The 25764-nt window shown below is 39.5% G+C and overlaps 1 protein-coding gene across 1 annotated transcript; it reads left to right on the top strand.

The window, feature by feature from the left end:
- The first annotated feature begins 20590 nt into the window (after positions 1–20590).
- On the top strand, positions 20591–25451 carry CUNH6orf141 (chromosome unknown C6orf141 homolog). The gene is made up of 2 exons (XM_012441643.3): positions 20591–21584; positions 24504–25451. Exon 1 carries the CDS (start codon positions 20714–20716, stop codon positions 21332–21334), a length of 621 nt encoding a protein of 206 aa, XP_012297066.2. The 5' UTR covers positions 20591–20713; the 3' UTR covers positions 21335–21584; positions 24504–25451.
- Positions 25452–25764: the final 313 nt, after the last annotated feature.

The raw sequence follows: 25764 nt of genomic DNA, 5'->3' as shown, positions 1-25764 counted from the left end.
TTTTTTGTTTCTACCAACTTACTCTTATACTATTTTCTTACTTTCATCTTCCAACTAACCATGTTGGATATAATTTCTCAACTTTTAACACTCTTTCTGACCCATTTAAGGCATGTGCAGAGAAATGTCTGGAATGAGTAGAGGACAAGGAAAAGAGAAAGACTGAAGAAGTAGAAACGAGGCCGGGCATGGTGGCCCACATCTGTAATTCCAGCACTTTGGGAGGTCAAGGCGAATGGATCACTCAAGGCCAGGAGTTAGAGACCATCCGGCCAACATGGCAAAATGCCATCTCTATTAAAAATACAAAAATTAGGCCGGGTGCGGTGGCTCAAACCTGTAATCCCAGCACTTTGGGAGGCCGAGGCGGGTGGATCACGAGGTCAAGAGATCGAGACCATCCTGGTCAACATGGTGAAACCCCGTCTCTACTAACACAAAAAATTAGCTGGGCATGGTGGCATGTGCCTGTAATCCCAGCTACTCAGGAGGCTGAGGCAGGAGAATTGCCTGAACCCAGAAGGCGGAGGTTGCGGTGAGCCGAGATCGCGCCATTGCACTCCAGCCTGGGTAACAAGAGCGAAACTCCGTCTCAAAAAAAAAAAAAAAAAAAAAAATACAAAAATTAGTTGGGCATGGTAGCACACGCCTGTAAGCCCAGCTGCTTGGGCAGCTGAGGCATGAGAATCTCTTGAATCCAGGAGGTGGAGGTTGCATGAGCCGAGTTAGCACCACTGCCCTCCAGCCTGGGCAACAGACCCAGACTGTGTCTTTAAAAAAAGAAGTAGGAAGAGGCTTGATCAACATAGGTTTTATTTGTTGATTTAAGAAAATTCTTCAATGTAATATAAAAATCAATAAAAAGCTTTAAGCAGAGCATTAATCTGGAAATTAGTTGAGAGGCTATAGTCTAAGCAAAACATGATGATAACTTGGATTTGAATGCTAGCAATGATAATGGTGAAAAGTGGACAGTTACTTAAACTATTTAGAAGGAAAAGCTGTTGGAACTTAATAATTTAGTGGCTGTAGGGTGTGGCAAGAGAGAAATGTCAAGGATCACTACTGGACTTCTGCGTTGTAAAACCCACAGCTGGTGGTACTTTTCACTGAGATCAGAAATCCTGGAACAATCCCAGATCTGGAGCAATTTGTAGCAGGGAAAATTGTTTGTTCAGTTTGGAGATGTTGAGTTCTGAAACATGCAAGTGATGGGATCAAGTTGGATATTTGAGTCTAACGCTCAGAGAAATTATTTGGGATAGAGACATAGATTTAGAAGTATACAGATAATAACAGAAGTCATGAGTTTAGCTGAGGTTGTCTAGAAAGGAACCTTAAATGCATAAACTGTTTAGGGCAAGGGAAAGGAAAGGCTCTGGAATAGGAGAAGGAGCAGCCAGAAGACAGGAGGAAAGCCAGGAGATAACTGTCGTGGAAGAGAAAGAAAAATTTTTAAATGGAGGGATGGTCAGTGGTGTCAAATTATGCTGAGAGGTCAAGACTACATTAGGAATGAAACATCTTCATTGCACTATTAAAACCAGGCAAAATGAATCTATATCTGTAGAAGTCAGGAAATAATTACCTTTTAGAAGGATAGTAAGTAAAATTGGACATTAAATGGCTTCAGGATTTCCAGTAATGTTCTGATTCTTGACTTGGGTGGGTTACAAAGGTGTGTTTACTTTGTAATACTTTGTTACATAGGTGTGTTCCACTTTATAACACAAGTGTGTTCCCTCCAGCAGTGATTTAACGAGGCCCTTCTCTGCTGGGCTCAGTCTTTCCATAGGCAAATCTGCATGACTACTCACCTCCTCCTCCCCTGTGAGTCAGGGCCTGGAGCATATGATTATCAAACTGTGCAATTATGATATATCTGCTTTCTGTATGCATGTTATACTGCAATAAGGAAATTCATTAATAGAAAACAGGCCTGAAATCTACAAAATAATGTATCTTTTCATGACATAGAAGTTCCATTTTTAAAAATTTGTCATACTGGTATAATAGAAAAATACGCAAAGATTTGTATAAAAGGATGTTTATTACAGTGTTGTGTGTAAAGGCAAAAAAAAGAAAAACCCTAAATATTTTAAGGAACTCACTGGTTAAATATAGTACAACCATTCAATGAAATTGTATGGAATACTAGAAAACTAGGTTTGGTGACACAGAAAAGATGTACATAATAACACTAAATGCAAAAACAATTACAGAAAATATATGTAATCCACTTGAAATTCAACTGTGAAGGTAAAGAGAGTAAGTATGTAGGTAAATAGTTTTGAAGACAGTTTAATGGGTTTTACTAAAGGTAAAGGTTGGTAAATGGTGGCACGTATTTTATGGTGTACCCATGGCTAGATATAATAATAAAAGGACTCAGTACAGGCAACATGCTTAGCTTTCCTGAAGCATGTGCTTGTCTGTTTTGGATGAATCTTGACTAGGTTTTGTAAGCATCTGTATATTTTAGCAAGAATGAGTATTCAGTCTACCTAAGATCCACTGAGGACATAGAGGGGAATAACTGAGAATTCAATCTGCTCAAACTTTGGGAGCAAGATAGGTAAGTGAAATTGTGGGGAACACTTACACAGCCTCTAAAATAGAATCTCATTTAACAATACAAGATTTGATTAAGTTTGCATTTTTTTAATCACTAAGTTTTGCTCAATGATTTGAATTTTCATAAAGAACATGAGATAAATATATATTACATTTTCTTAAGCTGTCTTTGTTGCACCTCAAACTTTGTATCCCTTTTTCTAACCTCAGTAAATACTAAGGACAAGGAAAAAATGACAATGAAAGTAAAAGGTAGCAGATGGAGTAACAAAACATGGAGTACAAATATTATTCTTCCTTCTTGCCTGAAATGGTTGCATTAAAATTATTTATTATAGTGAGGAAAATGAAGACAGTAGAGACACAAAAATATGGAATTTTTTTTTCTACATCAATTTGGCTAGTTAACATTTCCTAAGCTTCTAACAGCCCAATCTAAACTCCAACAATAAAACCTAATTGTTAATTAACACTTTGCTTTTTTCTGATCTTGGCCCTGAAGGATGGAATCAAAGAAGGAAGAGTCACTTCTAGTGTCTCCTTTTATCCTAACCTCCTCCCACCTCAGCAGTGCTAGTGTCACATATGTTCCCAGCACTGTCCCAATTTTGTTCACTACTTGAGGAAACTTTTTTCCTTGAGACAACTTTTGTTCACTTCTTAATTTTGATCTTATGATTTAAAAAATTACAAAACCTGCCCGGCACGGTGGCTCACACCTGTAGTCCCAACACTTTGGGAGGCCAAAGTGGGTGTATCACCTGAGGTCAGGAGTTCGAGATCAGCCAGAATAACATAGAGAAACCCCATCTCTACTAAAAATACAAAAAATTGGCTGGGTGTAGTGGCTCACGTATGTTATCCCAGCTACTAGGGAGGCTGAGGCAGGAGAATTGCTTGAACATGGGAGGCGGAGGTTGCAGTGAGCCGAGATCGTGCCATTGCACTCTAGCCTGGGCAACGAGAGTGAAACTGTCTTAAAAAAAAAAAATTACTAAATGCATAGCTAATGTCTGAATTTTCCTCTTACTAATTTATTTGCAATTTTCCTTTTCACCAACAGATGTATGTGATTTCAAGGCAAAATATGTTTTAGATTTTAAACACTGTTACAAGACATTTCTTATGACAGGACTATGAGATGTTCACTTAATACTGTGCAGTTATTGCAGTGAACACTAGATGTCAGATTTTAGTTCTAGATTATTTCCCAGCAGAGGGAGCACTTCAATTGTTTCCAAACGTTTCTTTAGAATTTTTGCCTCATCCTTTCAGCAGATTCCTATAAGCTTAACTACCGCATCAAAGGATATGAACATTTTAAAATCTCAACATAGAATGTGTAACATTTGTTTCAAATGATTGTGTCAACCTAGTCCATTTGACCTCACTGTCCCAGAGTTGAGTTGTTTTTGTTTGTTTTGAGACCAAGTCTAGCTCTGTCGCCAGGCTAGAGTGCGGTGAGTCATCTCGATTCAACCTCTGCCTCCTGGATTCAAGAAATTCTTCTGCCTCAGGCTCCTGAGTAGCTGGGACTATTGGAGCACACCACCACACCCAGCTAATTATTATATATTTTTTTTTAGTAGAGACTGGGTTTCACCATGTTGACCAGGATGGTCTCAATCTCCTGACCTCATGATCTGCCCACCTCAGCCTCCCAAAGTGCTGGCACCTGGCAATCTCATGGTTTTAAAAACAGGAGTTTCTCTACACAAGCCCTCTCTTTGCTTGCTGCCATCCATGTAAGACGTGACTTGCTCCTCCTTGCCTTCCACCATGATTGTGAGGCCTTCCACCATGATTGTGAGGCCTCCCCAGCCATGTGGAACTGTAAGTCCAATAAACCTTTCTTTTGTAATCTCAAATCACTTGGGCAAAAGTGCAATTTTAAATAAATGATAATAAGACCACTGTACAGTAATTTGAAAAAAGTAAAATAAAATTAGATTTATAACTCACACCCTATACCACAATGAATTCCAAATTAATCCAAGGTATAAAATAATGTAAAAGCCAGGCAAGGTGGCTCATACCTGCAATCCCAGTATTTGGAGAAGCTGAGGCAAGAGGATTGCTTAAGCTAAAGAGTTCAAGGAGAAGCAACATAGTTAGACTCTCATCTCTACAAAAAATAATTGTTTTAAAAATTTGCCAAGCATGGTGGTGTGTGCTTGTAGTCCCAATTACCTGGGGGGTCTGAGGCGGGAAGATTGCTTGAGCGTGGAAGGGAGAGGCTACAGTGAGCTGTGATTGTGCCACTGCACTCCAGCCTGGGCGACAGAGCAAGACCTTGTCTAAAATAAAAATAAAAATAAATAAATAAATGCGTCTAAAAAGAAAAGAAGTCACACATTTACTAGAAGAAAATGTGGGTCAGTTTTATCATAACCTAGAGATGAAGTTATAATATCTAGGTTATAATGAAAACTACAAACCAAAACAAATTCAGAAGCATTAAAAAGAAACTTAAATTCAATACATCAAGTATGTATGCATGGTGCATGTATGTAATTTTTCGATTGCAAAACAGCATAGCTACAGCCATAATACAAATGTCAAACTAAGAGAAACAATTTGCAACTTATGTCAGAGGTAAAGGGCTATTTTTATTTTCTGCAACGTGTAAACAGTCCCCAAAACTGAGAGGTGAAAAATGCTTAAAACCCAACAGAAAAATTGGCAAGTGACATGGTTAATTCACAGAAAAATATAAACAAAGTGGCCACTAAACATATGAAAAGATGCTTAAATTCACTCAATGGAAAAATGCTATTTAAACTATAATAAGTTACCATTTATAATCTATCAGCTGTCAAAAGTCAAAAATCTTCAAAATTAAATACTGATGAATTGTGGAAAATTGACCTAAGCATACATTGATACTGAGCAAATAAATAGAGTATTACATTTCCAGTGAGGGGAATTTAGTAATATCTAATAAAGTACATAAGCATTTACTCAGGCAATTCAACCTCTAGGAATTTACCCTGAGATTCCCCCATGAATATAAAACAAATGTTTGCACAAAGTTTTCATGCTGATATATTATTTGTAATTGCAACTTTTGGAAACAACCTAAATTCCCATGGTTAATAATGTAGTTGAGTAGATTATGATACATCCACACAATGGAGCACTAGTCTTCATGATGTTTTTAAGTAAGAAAAATTAAAAACTAGGTGCACAAGAGTAAGAAACATGTATATCAACATAGATATCCACTTATTTTGTAAATAGAAACTCAAAAAAATTAAATCAAAAACATTTAACAAAAAATGACCTATAAATAGTGGAGATTGGGCTACAGACACATTCCCTTGACTATATCCCTTTTACATAGTTTTGAACAATGTATAAACCTGTGATTAAAAATAATATCAGGCCGGTTGCAGTGGCTCACGCCTGTCATCTCAGCACATTAGGAGAATGACTGCTTGAGCCCAAGAATTGAGACCAGCCTGGGCAACATAGTGGGACTCTGTCTCTACTAAAATTAAAAATAGAAAAACAAAAATAAAAATAATATCTACTCCCTAGCTCTATCCACTGAAAAGACCTACAACTACACCTAGGAAACGGTAGCCATTCCTATTATCCAGATATTTGTTTCTAATACATGTTAGGAGGAGTAAGACTGTTGATAAAAAGGCTACTTCTACGTCGCTGGCAGGGAAAGATCATCTTGGGCAAGAAAGTAACAAAGTGGGGGCCATGCGCAGTGGCTCAGGACTGTAATCTCAAAACTTTGGGAGGTCAAGGCAGGCGGATCAACTGAGGTCATGAGTCCAAGACCAGCCTGGCCAACATGGCAAAACACTGTCTTTACTAAAAATACAAAAATTAGTTGGGAATGGTGTCACACACCTGTAATCCCAGCTATTTGGGAGGCTGAGGCAGGAGAATCGTTTGAACCTGGGAGGCAGAGATTGCAGTGAGCTGTGATCGCGTCACTGCACTCCAGCCTGGGCAATAGAGAGGGAGACTCTGTCTTAAATAAATAAATAAATAAATAAATAAGAAAGAAAAAAGAAAGTAATGAAGTGGGCAGACTAAATGTGTTCTTGTCAAAAGAAAACAAAACTGGCGTTAACAGAACTCTTACTTGACAAATTTGGTATAACTTGAGCATCAAAAATAACAATAATGGTAATGAATAACAGATTGATTAAAAAAAAGACTTGAGTCCACAATGATATAAAAACAGGGGTAGGATAGATAGCAAGCAAAAGAGCTTCTTTTTTTATTTTATGATTTAGAGCCGTGTTTTTGCTCTGTCACTGAGGCTGGAGTGCAGGGACACAATCACAGCTCATGGAAGCCTCAAACTCCCAGGTTTAAGTGATCCTCCCATCTCAGCCTCCCAAGTAGCTGAGAGTACAGGCACTGCTACTACTCCTCACTAACTTTTGTATTTTTAGTAGAGTTGGGGTTTTTCCATGTTGCCCAGGCTGGTCTTGAACTCCTAGGCTCAAGTGATCTACCCACCTAGGCCTCCCAAAGTGCTGGGATTATAAGTGTGAGTCACAGCACCTGGCCCAACAGCTCTTCTTTGTAGAAGAATATCTGCTAAGGAATGAAAAAGAAACAACAAAATTAGAAAATTCCCATTTCAAAGAACTCAGTTTAATAATTGATTCAGGAAAGGATTATCAATGGATGGTTAAGTCAATGCTTGAGTGGGTGTTGGGAAACAGGATAATAACATAGTAAACTCTAATCTCACAGGTCACTTATTAATTGCAAAGGGTAAAATGTACCTTTATAATGGGATACCCAGTAATTACCGTGTTAAACAAGTGATCAAATTAGCATTAGTAATGGTGGAACAACCTAACACCGTGTGTCTTCTGATATGATACAATGGGAAGTGCCATATGTTGCCTGTGTAGAGTTCTTGTCTAAAGTGTTTAACTGGAATCTGATCAGAAAAACGCAAAAAGTGGATTCTATTAGACAATTGGCCTGAACTCATTTTTAAAAAGTCAGTGTCATTAAAAAAAAATGAATGCTTCCTTCATCCTAGATTGTAAGGAACTAAGGATGCTTAACCAGCTATAATTTATAAACCTACAGGAGAATAAAATCTAAAATATACTTTTTTGGGACCACTGGAAAAGATCAAATATGGACTCTATACTAAATGATAATATTGGATTGATGTTAACTTTCTTAGGTATAATATAGTAGTGGTTACATAGGAATTCATTTTTTAAATTCATGCTTGAGTATTTAATGGCATCTGTAATAATTCCAAAGTGTTCTTAGTGAAGGGATGTATACATGTATGTGTCAGAGAAGAGGGAGTGGGAGAGAGATAAAATGAGATATTTTAATGATAAAATATTAATAACGAATCCAGATGAAGGTTATAGAGCTATTTTTTATAACATTATTTTAACTATTGTTATGTTTGAGCCAAACTGAAGCTATTGATAAAAAGTAGCAGATTAATGTGTACAAAAGACTGAAATAGAAGTCACCACAAATTTAATATAAAATATTATACTAAAAATGGTCTTTTATTTTTACTTTTCCTTGACTAAGGATTTCTTCTTTCTCTGTCTCTTCATCAGTAACCCTATGACTACTAATTATTAATAAATATTGACATTTCAAAGTTTGATTTTATTCAAAAACCTTAAACCCAGGCATAAAAGAAAAGGTGTTAGCAGTAGATGACAGAAACCTAAGAAGGAAAAAATGCAGAAGTGGAACAAAGATGTATCGCAGAGGAAAGAGGAAGTAGAGCTCCAAAGAGAAAAGAAATAGTAAGATAAATATGATAGAAATAAAGAGGAAAGTGCCAAATTAATTAACTCAACAATTGTGTCAGGCTGGGTGCTGTGGCTCATACTTATTATCCCAGCAATTTGGGGAGGCTAAGGTGGGAGAATCACTTGAGGCCAGGAGTTTGAGACCAGCCTGAGCAAATAATGAGACCCCATCTCTACAAACAATAATAATAAGAGAAACAAACAAAAAAAAACAATGGTATCAGGCACTGTTCTAGTATTGGAGCTAGAGCAGCAATGGTTAAACGGCAGTGAACAAAAGAAACAAAAATCCCCACTTTCATTCTAGAAAAAAAAAGAAGGCATTTACTAAGTGGCAGACACTATTCTAGGGGCTTTAAATATATTATCTCACTCTATGAGGTTTGTACTCTTCTTCACTTACTTTTCATGTGATGAAACTGAGGCAAAGAGAAGGTAAGCATCCTGCCCAAGATTACACAGTTAGCATATAGCAGAGCTAGGAATTACATCTAGGGAGTGTGGCTCCACCATGCGCTCTTGAATTCTGCACCATACCACATTAGGAAGTAAGGATGGGATTGTGCTATGGTTTCAATACGTCCCCCAGGAAGTGTGTGTTGGAAACATAATTCCCAATGCCACAGTGTTGAGAGGTGTAGCCTAAGAAGAGCTGATCAGGTCATGAGGGCTCTGCCTTCATAAATGGATGAATGTTCTTATTTAGGGAGTGGGTTTATTATTAAAGGTTAAGTTTGGTCCCCTGCACCCTCCTCTTTCTTGCCCTTTTACTTTTTCCTGTGTGCCCTTGCCAGATGCTGATCCCTCAGTCTTAGACTTTACAGCCTCCAAACCATAAGCCAATAGATTGCTATTAATTGTAGATTACCTAGTCTGTTTTGCTGTAGCAGCACACAATGGAAAAATGGATTAAGACAAAAAAAAAAAAAAAAAGGGAATGAGGAGTGAAGAGTAAGACATTGAAGAGAAAGAGTAAAAAAGATATAAATCACTGCCAGAGGAAAAGATTGTTATCAGTATTTAACTGAGAGAGGGCTAAATTCCATAGTTTTCTTAATAAAATTATAGTACTGAAAATAAGAAAATAGCTGTGTTCAGTGGCTCATGCCTGAAATCCGAAAACTTTGGGAAGCTGTGGTAGGAGGACTGCTTGAGGCCCGGAGTTTGAGACCAGCCTGGACAATATAGGAACACTTCATCTCTACAAAAAATTACCTGGGTTCCATGGCTCACACCTGTAGTGCCAGCTACACAGGAGGCTGTGGCAGGATCACTTGAGCCTGGGAGGCTAAGGCTGTTGTGAGCCATGACAGTGCCACTGCACTGCAGCCTGGGCAACAGAGTGAGACCCTGTCTTAAAAAAAAAAAAATCAAATAAAAGGGGAAAGAAAAGAAAATAGTATAAAATTGTCCTTAACAAAGAGGTTGAAAAAGAAGGAGGAGAAGACATAAGGAGCAGAGTTGACTAATGACCAACTGAATGACCACACCTCAGCCTGCCTTGCCATTTTACCCAAGCCTTGCCCTTGAGGGGTGAATTATGAAGTATATATAATATAATGAAGGATTATTACTAACAGTTTTTTTGACTTCATGGACATTCCAGATCAACTTGTTTGCAAACTTGCTGAACAACAGACAGTATTTTCCACCCACCCACTCTTTGCTTTGTTGATATAGCACATGTGTATGTCTTTACATGGAGCTAAATATTTGGAAAATGAAGTCTCCATGGATATATTATTGAAGTTTCTTCTAGTTATTATAACCTAATTTGATCTTGTACATTGATTACATAATTAGATGGAGAAAAAATTACCTCTATCTTTAAAAAATTTTTAAATTATTATCTACTCCAGTTTGGATATTAAGATTGTGACCTTTTTTTTAAGAACTACAGTGAGTGATTGTTTCATTTCAAATATTTAATATTAACTGATATTGAGTCAAAGATTAGATTCTCTCTGGACTAACACTATGTGCTGCTGTTGGAGAGGTAAACTTTTGTTTGTGCTCAAGTTGGACATGGGCTAAAGAACATTGGTTCTTTATTAGCATCATTAAATGCTGACTCGATTACTGTTGGTGCAATTTCCCGTTTAGTAATTTGCTTATTCAAACTCAATCAGAGGGCCTGGTCTTAAATCCTAATCTCCAGCAGGAGAAAATGATGATTAATAATACTTTAAAACTTTGTATAATGCAGGCAGCTGACGCTGAATTACACTTTTAAAATCCCATTAAAGAGGCAACTAATCAGAGTGTTACATGAGTCATCCTTTGCAGTTATCTAGCTAACCTCGTATTCTTTGTCTTTTAACCTGCAATTTCAAAATGTCTTGCCAACATCATTTAGGAGTTGCCACCTCTCTATGGAATGAAACTGCTTTTGAGAGAGAAAAAAGAGATATAGAGAGAAAGTTAGTCTCAGGGCCACATGCTAGGTAAACTAAAGCCACTTTTGTCTTTTCCCAAGAAAAAAGAAAGATATTTGTCACTCCAAATTTAAGCTGAAGATACCTTTTTAAAACTATTACTTCACTTTTCATTTAATCTCAGACCTCTGGGGATATTTACAGAACTGCCACTCTCTTTTCGTTTTTCCTCCCAGATTTATAACTACCAACATTTGGTCTTCTAGCCAAAAATTACCAGTCTGATTCTCATTATCTAGCTTAAGTCCTTGACTTCTACATGTTTCCCTGAGAACCTATCAAAAACTATGCTTTGGGTCCACAATTCTAAAGAACAATAAATTTAAAAAATTAAATTTAAAATATTTTTTATAGGTTTTATAGTTTACAAAGAGTTATCAGGAGAATTGTTTCATCTGAACTCCATAATAACACTGGGAAGAAAGCAAGGCTGGTATTCTCTACACCTCAGAGATGAGGACATAGGGAGACTTGCCAAGGTAACATGACCCATCCAAGTCTCCTGACTCAGTCCAGGAAAACAGCCAGGTTGTTTTTCTTTGCACAGTCTGTGTTATCCAGGTCATGAAAATCTTAGTTATAAGAAGAAATATGATTAAGATCTCACTTTAAATGCTTGTTGTTTTCAATGTCTGTCCATAATCAGGTTGAATTTTATTTATACAGAGTAATCTCACTCTATCCTCAAACCTGTGCTTTGTGTTCATTTAGGCTGTTTCTTATTTTTATTCATTTTTATTCCCCTTCAACCTATATAACGATTGTTTGGGGTAGGATTATGAAGCTTTTTTATGCTATGTCTAAAAGTTTGACTTTATTTTTGTAGCTTCAGGGGTTGGAGAAAAAGGGATAGAAAAGAAAAAATATATTTTGAGGCCAGGCGCAGTGGCTCACATCCGTAATCCCAACACTTCGACAGGTGGAGGCAGGTGGATCTCCTGTCAGGAATTAGAGACTAGCTTGGCCAACATGGTGAAACCCCGTCTCTACTAAAAATACAAAAATCAGCTGGGCGTGGCAGTGCATGCCTGTAACCCTAGCTACACAAGAAACTGGGGCAGAAGAATCGCTTGAATTTGGAAGGTGGAGGTTGCAGTTGCAATGAGCTGAGATTATGTCTCTGAACTCAGCCTAGGTGACAGAGTGAGACTCCATTAAAAAAAAAAAGGAAAAAGAAAAAGAAAAAATATTTTAAAAGTGGAATCTACAACACTTGGCTTAATATTAGACATAGGGGATAGAAATAACTAACCTCTAAAGGAAAGGGTCATATAATTTCCAGTTATGTAATTTTTGCAAATAAAGAATGCAGAAAGAGAAGACAAATTTAAGAGAAGTGATGATGAATTCAATTTTAGATATTTTGGGTTTCGAGTGACTACAGAACCCTTGGAAGAGAGTCCAGTAGAAAACTGAATGAAACATTTTTCACTATGTTATACTGTGACAAGAAACAATCCCAAAATTTTATTGGTTTTCAATAACAAAAGTTTACTTCATGCTCAAAATACGTATCAGCTTGCTGCAGCTTCACTAGATTCTGCTCATCTCTGTTCCATGTGTTGTCTTCATTCTGGGAATGCATCTGAGCAGAAGCATATCAAGGCTGCTATCTTAGCCAAGGTAGCAGTCGTGATATGGGTATACCCAGAGCCAAGCCTTGCAATGACTCTTTAAACTTCTGCTCATATGCATCCAAATGTCACATCTGCTTACATCCTATAAGCTGCAGCAAGTCACATGATCAATGTCAACATCAGTGGAATGGGCAATTGGATTTCCATAGAGGAAGCATTGCAAATCACATAAAAAACAAGCTCATAAGTATGATCCTCCTTCAGGAAGAGGACGTAAATAATTTGAGACAATAATATAATCTACTACAAGTTTGGTCTAGAAGTAAGCGGCATGGTCTAGAATAGAAATACAAATTGGAGAATTATCAGTGTACAAGTTGTAGTTGAAGCCATGGAAATAGTTAAAAACATAGAAAGTATTTTAGATACATGATAAAAGAAATATCAAGAATAAAATTGCTCTATTCTTATGCCTCATTGCATCATAGCCTACAATGTTGCTTTGTTCAGAAGCGCCTATTTGTTACTTCCATATCCAAATTCTACTTCTAATATATTGTACAGTTTTGTTGTTCAGCTGAATGCTTTCCGTTATAGAAGCCAAGGTGGTCCCCAAAGTTTTTTTGACTATATTTTTTCTTTTATTGTCCTGTATTATCAAAGGGTAAGCAGGTGGTATAAACTCAGCCAAGGGGATACCTCCGAGTGGGATTTAGTTTCCTAAATACCTCAAGGACAAGTGAGAGACTTTAAGTTTATTCACTGGGCATGGTGGTTTATGCCTGTAATTGCAGCACTTTGGGAGGCTGAGGCAGGTAGATCACTTGGGCCTAGGAGTTTGAGACCAGCCTGGGCAACATGGCAAATCCCTATCTACAAAAAAATACAAAAATTAGCTGGGCATAGTGGTGTGCACTTTAGACACAGCTACTAGGGAGGCTTAGGCAGGGGGATTGCTTGAACTGGGGAGTCGAAGCTGCAGTGAGCCATGATCATGCCACTGTTCTCCAGCCTGGACAACAGAGCAATACACTGTCTCAAAATAAAAGTTTATTTAGAGGGCCGGGCGCGGTGGCTCACGCCTGTAATCCCAGCACTTTGGGAGGCTGAGGCGGGTGGATCACGAGGTCAAGAGATCGAGACCATCCTGGTCAACATGGTGAAACCCCGTCTCTACTAAAAATACAAAAAATTAACTGGGCATGGTGGCACGTGCCTGTAATCCCAGCTACTCAGGAGGCTGAGGCAGGAGAATTGCCTGAACCCAGGAGGCGGAGGTTACGGTGAGCCGAGATTGCGCCATTGCACTGCAGCCTGGGTAACAAGAGCGAAACTCCGTCTCAAAAAAAAAAAGGTGTATTTAGCCTAGTGATGGAATCTGCTATAAGACTTCTTCTGTAATATCATCTGCAACAGTTTTCCTTTTTACTTACTTTAAAGTCTGGTACATCTGCTTTCCCAACAAATCTGTGAGCTACTAATATCCTCATGATAAAGTCTATTTTCCTTAACTGAATTAGAGTTGATATATTAGCTCAGGCTGCTCAATAATAAAATGCCACAGATTGCATGGCTTAAACAGCAGAAATTTGGTTTCTCAGTTTTGGAGGCTGGATGTCTGAGAGCAAAGGGTCAGCATGGTTGGGGATCCTCTTCTGGGCTTGCAAATAGGTGCCTTCTTGCTGTGCCCTCACATGGCAGAGAGAGAGAGAGAGAGACAGAGAGACAGAGAGAAAGAAGAGAGAGAGAGACAGAGAGAAAGAAGAGAGAGAGATAACAATCTCTCTTCCCCTTCTTCTAAGGTCACAGTCCTAATGGGATTAAAGGCACTACTCTTATTAACTCATTTAACCTTGTTATCGCATTAATGAATGTATCACTAGCTCCTGATACATTCACATTGAGGGGCAGAGTTTCAACCAGGAACTTTGGGAGTATACAATTCAGTACATAGCCGTTGGTTTCTGTAGCTTCCAACCAAAGTATCCAAACCAGTACAGACAGAATTTCCCTGTTTCCATGAAGTCTGTCTCAACCACTCTAGCTCTCACCACTTTCTTTTCTTTACTAAATTTCATTACTTTAAATTCCCTTTAGTAAATTGTGGTCCGGAGTATACATGTTATTCTAATTTTTTCCTTATTTAACAGCTTTAAAGTTAATCTAATTTGGTGGTTCTCAAACTTGGTGGCATATTAGAACTATCTAGCAGATTTTTAAAACACCAGTATCTTAAGGTCCACTCCAGGCCAATTAAGTCCAAACATCTCAGAGGGAACCAAATAACATTTTTGTTTAGAAATACTCCCCTAGGTGATTTCAGTGCACAGCCACATGTGAAAACTACAGAAGTAATTCAGTCTTATTTTACAAGTTGGAAAATTTGGCTGTTTTATAATCTATTAGTTTTGTTCCCCCAACTTGATTATAAACTCTAGTTACAGAAAATTTTGCATTTACTTGGCAGGAATAACATAGTTATATAGGATGGGTGCATATTTAGCAACCAATTAATAAGCTTCTTTATGCAAAGAAACTTTATTATCCTTTTTTTTTTTTTTTTGAGACAGAGTCTCACTCTGGCGTCCAGGCTGGAGTGCAGAGGTATGATCTTGGCTCACTGCAACCTCCGCCTCCCGGTTTCAAGCAATTCTCATGCCTCGGCCTCCTGAGTAGCTGAACTCCAGGTGTGCATCACCACACCTAGCTGAATTTTTGTATTTTTTAGTAGGCACAGGGTTTTGCCATGTTGGCCAGGTTGGTCTCCAACTCCTGGCCTCAAGTGATCTGCCCACCTCTGTCTCCCAAAGTGCCAGGATTACAGGCATGAGCCATCACACCTGGCCTATGCAATGATCCTTAATCTTAGTTACACACTGATCATTTCAGATGGAGTGGTACAAAAAAATGGTCTTGCCTGCAACCCCTCTTTCAGTCTGATCCAATAGTATCAGGTGAAGCCTGAACTTCACGTACAACCATAGTTGAGAGCCACCACTAACCTATTTCTTGATGAAATTAATATGTGAGTGAGCATAACTTGTCATAACATGGCAGGCTCATTTATCTCTAAAGATGAAAAATATTATCTGAATATATTATTTATCAACTGACTCAATAAGAGTAAGAAACTTTGCTGACTCTTGTCTGATTTGTGAGTTATGTTGCCTAAAGCACTAATAGACAGCTAATCTGCCAATATTATATAGATTCTTAAGGAATAGAATATCACATTAACTCTACAACCAGACACAGAAGCACAAACTGTAGCTAATTTGCTCAAATAGAAGAGTTCTTCTTTGTCCCTCTACTTTCTACACTCTGCATTTCCCATTTAAAAGTAATATCCTTTTAATTTATTGTTTTATTCGATTGATATATTTATTCAGTTGATGCATTGCTGCATTTCTTAATGCTAGAGCCACTTCAAGCTGATTGTAACCAAGCAACTACAAATCCATTATGACTCCAATTTGTCCCCCTCATTTTTTACCCCCACTGTATGTGCCTACTTCATTTGGGAGTACAACATTATATGCTTTCTACATCGACAAGTTTTAAATTTTAGTAAACAAAGACCAGCAAGAACACTCCTGTACTAAAGAAAAATAAATTACATTTATTTTTCTTACTTCAGCAGGTAAGAATGCACCCTTGAGTAATTATGGGATAATTAACTAAGTGGAGTTGGGAGGGGCTTTGTATAGGATTTGGACTAGAGATCATAGTCCTAAATAAGATTTAAGGAAGCAGGAGCCAGTGCTGCATTAGATGTTGTCAAGAAGTGGGATGAACTCAGTGGTAGGGTACCCTGGTAATTTTTATCTAGGAAAGACGAGGATTAAAGTAGATGTAGACCAGAAGTATCATTAGTAAAGGATTGATAGTCATTTCTGTTAGCTGTTAAGGAGGGGAGGTTTAATCTTCTTTGTGGTTTTTAGTGGTCTTGTCTGTCTTGTTCCAAACATGGTCACAGACTGGCTTTATATAAAAGATGCTTCTATTCCGAGTTTTGATAATGTTCAGTTGGGATCACCATGGCCTGGCTGCCTGAAGTGAAAAACTGTTGAATAGGCCAGTTTTCCATTCAAGAATGTTATACCTGATAGGGAAAAGAAGCTATGAAATATTGCTACAGGTGTAAATTAAAGGCAGAGTTCTGCAAGTGGAGGGAAAGTCTTTGAAAGGCAGAATTGCTCAAGTAACTGAGAGTGTCATAAGTATGTAAAAATAACTTCTAGTTCTAATAGGCAAAATGAGTGGGACTGTTCTTTGGGAGACTGGGCTATCAATTAAAGTCTTCTTCTTTTGACCCTACCTGCAGAGCATGTGTTGATGACCCCAATAACTTTATAGACCCCAGGAATATAAACTGCTTTATTACCCCTCACCAGCCTGCAGATTTGCAGTTATTATGGGCACTTCAGAGAGGAAGTAAATGAGTTCACTTTAGCATCCTCTATCAGTCTTTTAGGCACTTTGAAATTTGAGATATTAAAGCACAGCAGACACCACTCTCCTAGAGGCAAAGCTACCTGTTTCTCTGGTTAATATTGTTTTTAGATTTTACCTTTTTGGAGATTGATTTAGCATTTCCCCTTCATGTTCTTTCATGCATTAATACATAACTTCTTGATATCTAGAAATTCAAGTGCAATATGATGAATTAGTCCGCTTCATTCTTCAGCAAATAACTTTTCCTCTTTTCTCATACCCCATTCTAATACCTCATACAATCCCCAATGGCAAAAAAGACACTTGAAAGCAACAAATGTTGTGGTTTACATTATGTTTCCCTTAGTATCAGTTTTGTTCCCCCAACCTGTTACAGAAATTTTTGCATTTACTTGGCAAGAATAATGTAGTTATATAAGATGGATGCATATTTAACAACCAATTAATAAGTTTCTTTATGCAAAGAAGCTCTATTATCCATTTTTTTTTTTTTTTTGAGACAGAGTCTCGCTCTGTCACCCAGGCTGGAGTGCAGACACTTTATTAGAATTCTCACAATATTCTTCACAGAAAGAAAATATAGTATTATTGTTGCCACTCTAAGTAAGCAAAAAAGTGTTAGAGTCTATCTATACATATTTTTGGAAATGTTTTTCATAATGTTCATAGACCACTAGGTTTAGAATTACTGAGGGCCTTGCTAAAAATCTATATGCTAATCCCTATCCCAAACCTATAAGAACAGAATCTTTGTAAGTAGAATAGGACATTGAACTGCAGGTGATCTTCATGTAAATTAAAGTTAATGTATAATCTCCTAGTTCGGGACAGAGGATTGATATATGTTACTGCATGTATAAGAATAAAAACTTTAGGCCAGGTGTGGTGGCTCATACTTGTAATCTCAGTACTTTGGGAGGCCAAGGCGGGCTGCTCATTTGAGGTCAGGAGATCGAGATGAGCCTGGCCAACACGGTGAAACCCTGTCTCTACAAAAATTACAAAAATTAGCTGGGCATAGCGGCAGTCCCCTGTAATCCCAGCTACTCAGGAGGCTAAGGCAGGAGAATTGCTTGAACCTGAGAGGTAAAGGTTGCTGTGAGCCGAGATCGTGCCATTTCACTCCAGCCTGGGTGACAAGAGTAAAACTCTGGCTTAAAAAAAAAAAAGAAAGAAGGAAAAAAAAAAAAAGGCCGGGCATGGTGACTCATGACTGTAATCCTAGCACTTTAGGAGGCTGAGACAGGCAGATCATGAGGTCAGGAGTTCAAGACCAGCCTGGCCAAAATGGTGAAACCCTATCTATACTAAAAATACAAAAATTAGCCAGGTGTGGTTTGGGTGTCTATAATTCCAGCTACTTGGGAGACTGAGGCAGGAGAATCTCTTGAACCCGGGAGGCCGAGGTTGCAGTGAGCCGAGATTGTGCCATTGCACTCCAGCCTGGGTGACAAGAGCAAGACTCCGTCTCAAACAGAAAAAAAACCCTAAGAGGATAAAGAATTTGGCTTGTTCCTCCAGATGCCTATCACCTAGAAGAGTAGCATATAGTTAGTAATTAGTGGTTATGTAAATGAACAGAAAAGAAGATGAAGTCATAGGCTTAAAATATGAAGGTAATTTAGAGGTCGTTTTGGAGCAAGGATTTAAATAAATTAGAATCTTGGCTCCACTGTTTATTGGTGTTTGACCTTGGGCACACACTTAACCTCTTTGTGCTTCAAAGACTTCAAGGAGACTAAAGAAATAGTACTACTTCCACAGTTTGTTGTGAAGAATAAATGTGTTTAAATATATAGAGTGCTTAGAACAGTTCTTGGCTAAAACACTCAAAAATATTAGTTAATTGTGACTGAGCAGTACCCAGCCCAAGGTCAGGCATGTATATTTTTTTGTTTTTGTTTTTATTTTTTTGTTTTAAGAGACAGGAGTCTCATATGGTGCAGGCCAGATTCCAGCTCCTAGGCTCAAGGGATCCTCCCACCTCAACCTCCCAAGCAGATGGGATTACCAGTAGGCGCCACTGTGCCCACTAAGGTTAGGCTTCTAAATAGCCAGATCTGATCCAGATTTTTGCACCCCTCCTCTATCACTTTATTTCTTTATATGATTTGGCAAACATCAAAAGTCCTTTCTTTCCAAATATTTCACCATTCTACTTTGTTTTTTATATATGGGCAGAATTTTTCACCATTGCACTCATTTTTCTAAATCAGACAGGATTTAGATTTTTCCTTCCTTCCTTCCTTCCCTCCTTTCTCTTTGTTTCTGTCTTTCTTTTTTTCTTTTCTTTTCCTTTTTGACAGATTCTTGCTGTAATGCCCAGACTGGAGTGCAGTGGTGTGATCTTGGCTCACTGCAACCTCCCTCTCTCAGGTTCAAGTGATTTCGGTGCCTCAGCCTCCCAAGTAGCTGGGATTACAGGTATGCACCACTATACCCAACTAATTTTTGTTCTGTTTGTAGAGATGGAGTTTCACCATGTTGACCAGGATAGTCTCGAACTCCGGGCCTCTAGTGATCCACCCACCTCAGACTCCCAAAGCGCTAGGACTACAGGCATAAACCACTATACTCGGCCAACAGTAGTTTTTTTTTTTTTTTTTTTTTTTAAATAAAACAAGCAGCTGTTACTAAGGATGAACTGGAAACCACAAACTGAGCTCTTTCTCTATGACCTAGCCTCCCTCCCCGCACCTCCCTTACCCTTAGGCAAAGAGTAGTGTGTCCAGCGGGCCTGCCTATGAAATTCTGAAAGCCTCTCCAGAGATACATGACCCCTGTGGTTAAAGAGGACGGGTGGGAGCAGAGGGGATTTTATAAACGACACAAACACAAACAATTTTAAGTCCTGAAAAAAATTCATTTGGATGTTTGTTTTGCTTCTGTTTTATAGCTTGTTTTAAATCAAAGACTACACCTTCCTGAGACAAAGGGTTCATTTCAAACGAAATGAAGACTGGCCAGGGCGGTGGCTCAAGCCTGTAATGCCAGAATTTTGGGAGGCCCAGGCGGGTGTGGGGGTGGGGTGGGGATCCTGGGGATCTCATAAGCCCAGGAGTTCGAGACCAGACTGGGCAATATAGGAGAGCCCCACCTCTACCATCTCTAGAAAATAAAAACATAAAGAAAAGCCGGGCATGGGGGTACGAGACAGTAGTCCCGACTACTTAAGGGACTGAGAGGGAGAGGGAGAAAAGGAAGAGAAGGAGAAGGAGAAGAATGAGGAGGGGGAGGGGAAGAGGGAGGGAGAGACAGATCTCCAGATGTCTTCCAGATCCTGGCATTCCAAAGGAATAAGGACAAGAAACCAAAATCAATTTCTCCAAGGCTTCAGCTTTTCAGTCTGACCCTACATTCCATCACTTTGGCAGCATGGTGGGAGTGGATTCGGAGTGGACACAAAACCCTTTTTAGAATTAGATAAGATAATTAAAATGCAAACAAATTTCCTTCTTCCTTCACCTTAAGGAGTGTCCTTGGAAAGCAAACATACTTCGGGGCATACAAGGGGGGCACAGTGCGAGGGTGTCCTTTGCGCCTCAGCTCCGGAGAAAAACGAAAGGAGGGTGGGAAACTAGGGCAGAGGTGAGAAGAGGGGACTGAATCAGCGAACGACAAAGGGAGCAGGGCTCCGGACAGGGGTACGAGGAAGAAGCGGTGACTGGGGCTTGTGTCAGCTTCCTCTTTGAATGGCTAGACGGCCGCGAGGTGGGCGAGGCGGAGCGCGGGGAGGCGGGCTCCCCGCGCGATTGGCCTGGGGCTGATCCAATCTCCTGCTCTCGCGGGTGGGGAGTCCGGGGCGGCCGCAGGGGCCACACCCAGGGCTTGCTGGTCCCGCGCTTTCCGGAGCCCAGCAGGCGCTCGCTGCCTGAACCGGTTAAAGAACGAACGAATGAATGACTCTTTTGCCAGGATGGGGACCCGGGGGCCTCAGGGAGCTGCGAATCCCACGGACTCCTCCCGCAGGCCTTTCCCGCGCGAGGTGGAGCGCGGGGCTCCGCTGGCTCCGGGCGCCCCGAATCCCGGGACGGCGGGGGCGAGCCGAAGCCTGGACGGCGGCCACGAGGACAGGTCGGCAGGTCGGGCCCTCGGACCTCGGGCCGGAGAGGAAATGGACCGTGAGTCCTGGGTCAGAGAGAAAGTGCTCTTTCTCCTGCACCCAGAGAGGTGGTTAGGGACTCAAGGGGACCTTGCACGGGAAGCGATGGCCGGGGGAGAGGACCTTCCTCTTGCGGGTGGCGAGGACCAGGGCCAGGAGCCCAACTGCTCTTCTCAGGTCTTTCAACGAGAAAAGCGAATTTCTGGCAGGCGTGTAGCCCCGCCGCGGGACCCAGCAGACCCACCCAAATACGTGCTGGTGCGGGTGGAGGATTATCAGGTAACGCAGGAAGTGTTGCAGACCTCGTGGGCCAAGGGTCGCATGACCACGAGGACTGAGGAGCACTCTGTGACCGCGCTCACTTTTCGCAGCGATAGAGAGAGACAGCCTGGGGGGCGCCGGGGCCCCTGCTGAACCCCGGGCTCTCCAGGCACGAAGAAAGGCACCCCGCGTCCACGCCGCGGCGAGGAGGGTTTCACCGTCTCCAGGGAGCTGGCTCAAGGAGATTAAACTCTAAAGAGGAGCCCGAGAAATGTTCCGGGATGGTGGATGAGCGATCATCCTTAAAAGAAAATGCTATTCTGGGAACTCCAAGCTGCAATTAACCTGCAGAAGGAACCTTTCCAGAGGCTGGCGCAGCGCTTCAGAGAGGCAGATAAGAACTGTAAGCAGTATAATACCTTCTTTGTGGCTTGAATTCCGTGGGAGTCTGGGGAGCTAAGTCATTCAGAAGAGGGGGAGAAAAGATATCTTCAAATTGGCAGAATGTGGGAGTTTTGAAATGAGCAAACCTGTTAATTTGCATTTTGCAGTAACTCGATTGATCTCTTTTCTGTTACACCCCCTCCACCCCGCTCCCACCTTCTTGTTTCTCTTTAGAACCTAGAAGCAGAAGTGAAGTTTGAAGTCTGCTCTCTGCAAAGAGAGTGGGAGTGGGTGGAGGAGAGAGGCTTGTTTTAAAAGCCAAAAATAGAAAGTAAAGAGAAATGGGAAAATAAAAAGTAAAACCAAAGCAGCAAGTGACTCTCTTCTGATGTGCACTTTTCATTTTTCTCCCTCACATTTCAGTGTTAGAAAGAAAAAGGGAGGAGCTAGGGAAAGAAAGAGTAGGGAACAGAAGACTAAAATTTAAATAGCATGAAATTCCATTTAAAAAGACTTTACCACAAACAATAGCTAATTTAGTCCTGTAAACATGCATTTTTAAGAAATCTTTAATTTTAATATTAAACATAATGCATGTAAGTGTTCTGATCTAAAGGTGGATAGCAATATGTAGTTTGCCATGAGTGCATGTCTTCTTTTCCAAAGTCCTTCATTAATAAGACTTATAGTTAAGAATGGATTGATAATACCACTCTCCTGGTGTAGTTAAAAAATCTCTTCTGGTACTACTGAAACAACTAATTTTTCTTATTTTGTTTATTCCTCATTATTATTAAATACCATCTGAATTAACTCTTTAGTATTTGGCTTGGTTGCAGCTCTGTGAGGAGCAAAGCAGCCCTCTCCAGGTGAACTGCTTGACTTTACCACTACTGAAGGAGTTTGCTGCAAGAATTAACAAAGCAAGGAGGACTCTGGCTTTTGATGAGGAAATGGTTGAAAAGTGCCTTCTTCCCCAGTCTTCTCTTTGGCCTTCATTTTTTTTTTTTTTTTTTGAGACAGAGTTTCGCTCTTGTTACCCAGGCTGGAGTGCAATGGCGCGATCTCGGCTCACCGCAACCTCCGCCTCCTGGGTTCAGGCAATTCTCCTGCCTCAGCGTCCTGAGTAGCTGGGATTACAGGCACGCGCCACTGTACCCAGCTAATTTTTTTGTATTTTTAGTAGAGACGGGGTTTCACCATGTTGACCAGGATGGTCTCGATCTCTTGACCTCGTGATCCACCTGCCTCGGCCTCCCAAAGTGCTAGGATTACAGGCGTGAGCCACTGCGCCCGGCCTCATTTTTAGTTTAGAGCTTGAAATGTTCTCAGAAGATCATCTGATCCACCCCTTGTCTCCTGGCAGGCTAGATAGATAAGACACCCCTGTTTTACTCATGAGCCAACCTAGGCCTAGAGGTCTTATAGCACATGTAAGTCACACAGCTAGTAATTGCTTATGCCTACTAAGTGAATGAAGAATATGATTATCTCCCTCCTGAAGGTTTGGGTTGGCCATTAAAGGACTTACTTGACTCTTAATTAGGGGTCGAAAGATGACTGAGGATATCCCAGGTTTTCTAACTCATGTTTATGAAAAGTACTAAAATCATCTTGATGTTCCTGAATCCTGCAAGGCCTCTTGCCTGGAGAATCATCATTAGCAGTTCTTAGGCCTGTGAGACCCTCACTTGGGAGAGGAATTCAGCATCTGAGCTCATTTGTGTTCAAAACTGCTTGACAGGTAGAAAAGATTCATCCCTTAAAATGAATCTCTTTTCCTAACAACTTGCCTGACTCCACTGTGAGATTAACCTGCATGACATATAAGTTTCAGACCTGAGTTTATTAATTCGGTTGAATCATCACATGCCCCAGGTGACTGATCATTGAATATAGAGAACAAAAAAAGTCTCTTTCACAATAACCAAAAATGGTAAGTAGCATCACTCAGTTGCCTTCTCTGGAGGCAAGCTCTGGAACTCAGCTGCTTGGGTTCAAAACTGGCTCTACCTCTTTATTAACTGTGTGTCCTTGGGCAAAGGTGCCTTATCTCTGTGTGCCTCTGTGTCCTGATTTATTAAGTGGGGACAATAAATCATACCAACTTCATAGAGTTTTTTCGTATCTCTTCATAGAGAGGATTAAGTTAAATGAAAATACTTTGAACCCTGCCTGTCATACAATAAATGCTTGAAGTTAGTTACATTTTTATTATTAGCATGGTTATTATTTAGTTCACTTTTCATCATAACTAGGCTTTAGTCTTTTATTTAGTAACAAAGAGTGGAAATTGTATAACACAAGAAGTCTATTGAAAACCAAACCAGTGGTTTTTAGTAAGACTCTTCTGTACTGAAAGAAAGGACTTATTTCTAGCTTCCCAACCTTTAATGGATCAGCAAATATATTTCTTAAATTCCTTAGAAATGACGTTCACACCTTGTATAGGGACTCATGCTAAAGCTCAAAGAACTAAGGTATACTATGCTTAACAAAGCATATGTACCTTAGTTCTTTGAGCAAAGCTCCCTTCTGCCCAGAACTAAGTGGTATGAAAAGATTTTACATACCACTTAGTCTGGGCAGATAGCTTTGAATACTTTCTTTGATTTGTCAGGCTAGTTTGTTTTCCCTCTGGGATTTTAAATCTGATACCCTGTTGTCTAGAGAAGCAGAATAGACACAATTTGTTTTCATTTTGTCTTTCAGCCAAAAATGCACTTAGTCAAGTTAGCTTAACTCCTTTAAACCAAATATGTTTGAGTTCATTTTAAGTGATTTTTTTTCCTTTCCTCACAGTGTTTCAAGCAATGAAAATTTATTTTTAAAGCACTTACTCAACTTCCCTATTAATTGCCTGCAACATGTTTATAGATTTCCTTCTCACTGGAAACAAAAAAGAGTAAGTCAAAATACTGTTGAATTTGTTTCACAGGTGCTCCTGATCCAAGCAGAACCCTGTCATGGGAAGAGCCAGAGAAATCTTATCCCATTTACAAGTGACCTGGGAATGCATCCAAAGTGAATTGGGCATCCTCAATACTAAGAAATCTCTGAGAATGGCTGGGCCTTGGCTGTTTGATCTTACCTCTATTCCATTGAAAAATAAGATTATCTAAAATTGTGTTTGGTGGATGAACCACATCAAAGACTTCCAGAAGCCACTCCAGTGACCATAAGACAAATGTCAGAATTGCATAGCCACCAGGATCAGGCAAGTGTCACCCTCTCTTAAAACTCTTTGTTTACAGCCATCATCTCCTTTTGGGAATAATTACATTTGACTTGCTGCTTATTTTTCTTGGACGTTACCAGTGCGTGGTGATAAAACTTGATGTGGCTCTTTGCTTTGAAAAAGAAAAAAAAACTTTTTATTAAAAGAAAAAGTTATACACACTGCATAAAATTGGGGAAATATTGCGAAGAAAAGAAAATTATTATTAAAGAAACAAAAATGTACAGATGACCCCAAATCTCTTTTAATATTTGGCATGTTTCAAGTATGAGTTTTTTGTTTTGTTTTGTTTTGTTTTTATTTTATAGAGACAGTGCTTTGCTATGTTGCCCAGGCCAGTCTTAAAATTCTGGATTCAAGCAATCCTCCTGCCTTGGCCTCCTATCACGCTGGGCTTATAGGCCTCAGCTATCATGCCCAGCCAAATATGACTTTATTTTATTATATTTTCATGTGTATATACCTACATATATGCATACATTTTTCTAAGCATAAACTGTATAAAGTAGTATTAATGTAACCTCTGTATATTTTCTGAGTATTGTCTTTATATACGTAGACTCTCAAGCCCCATTCCAAATATGCTGAATCGGAATCTGCATTGTCAAGATCATTGGATGATTCACATTAAAGTTTGAGAAACATTGACATAGTCTCATATTTAGTTCTGTGTTCTATTTTGTCACTTACCAAAACTGAAAAGTTTATTTATTCTGTATTCCCTATTAATTGTTAACAATGTCATGAAGATAATAATTTGTAGAAATTTGAAAATATTTAAAGATAACAGGAGGGTGAAACATAGTAGTAGATATGAATTGGTAAATTGGCAAAGAGATCTCTATGAAGCTTTATAGTGTCTTTTTAAAGAGCCTTATTATTTTAAAGTTTGTCCCAATGAGCCATTGACTCATTATTGGATTTCAAACTATTTTAGAAATGTGACTATTTCATTATCTAG

The sequence above is a fragment of the Aotus nancymaae genome, unplaced genomic scaffold (genome assembly GCF_030222135.1).
Source record: "Aotus nancymaae isolate 86718 unplaced genomic scaffold, 86718_ANA_hifiasm-v0.15.2.pri h1tg000040l, whole genome shotgun sequence".
NCBI classification, from domain to species: Eukaryota; Metazoa; Chordata; class Mammalia; order Primates; family Aotidae; genus Aotus; species Aotus nancymaae.
This window is presented reverse-complemented; position numbering and strand designations above follow the sequence as displayed.

Coding starts and splice junctions, on each gene's coding strand:
- CUNH6orf141 (XM_012441643.3), top strand. CDS start 20,714: ATGAATGACTCTTTTGCCAGGATGGGGACCCGGGGGCCTCAGGGAGCT.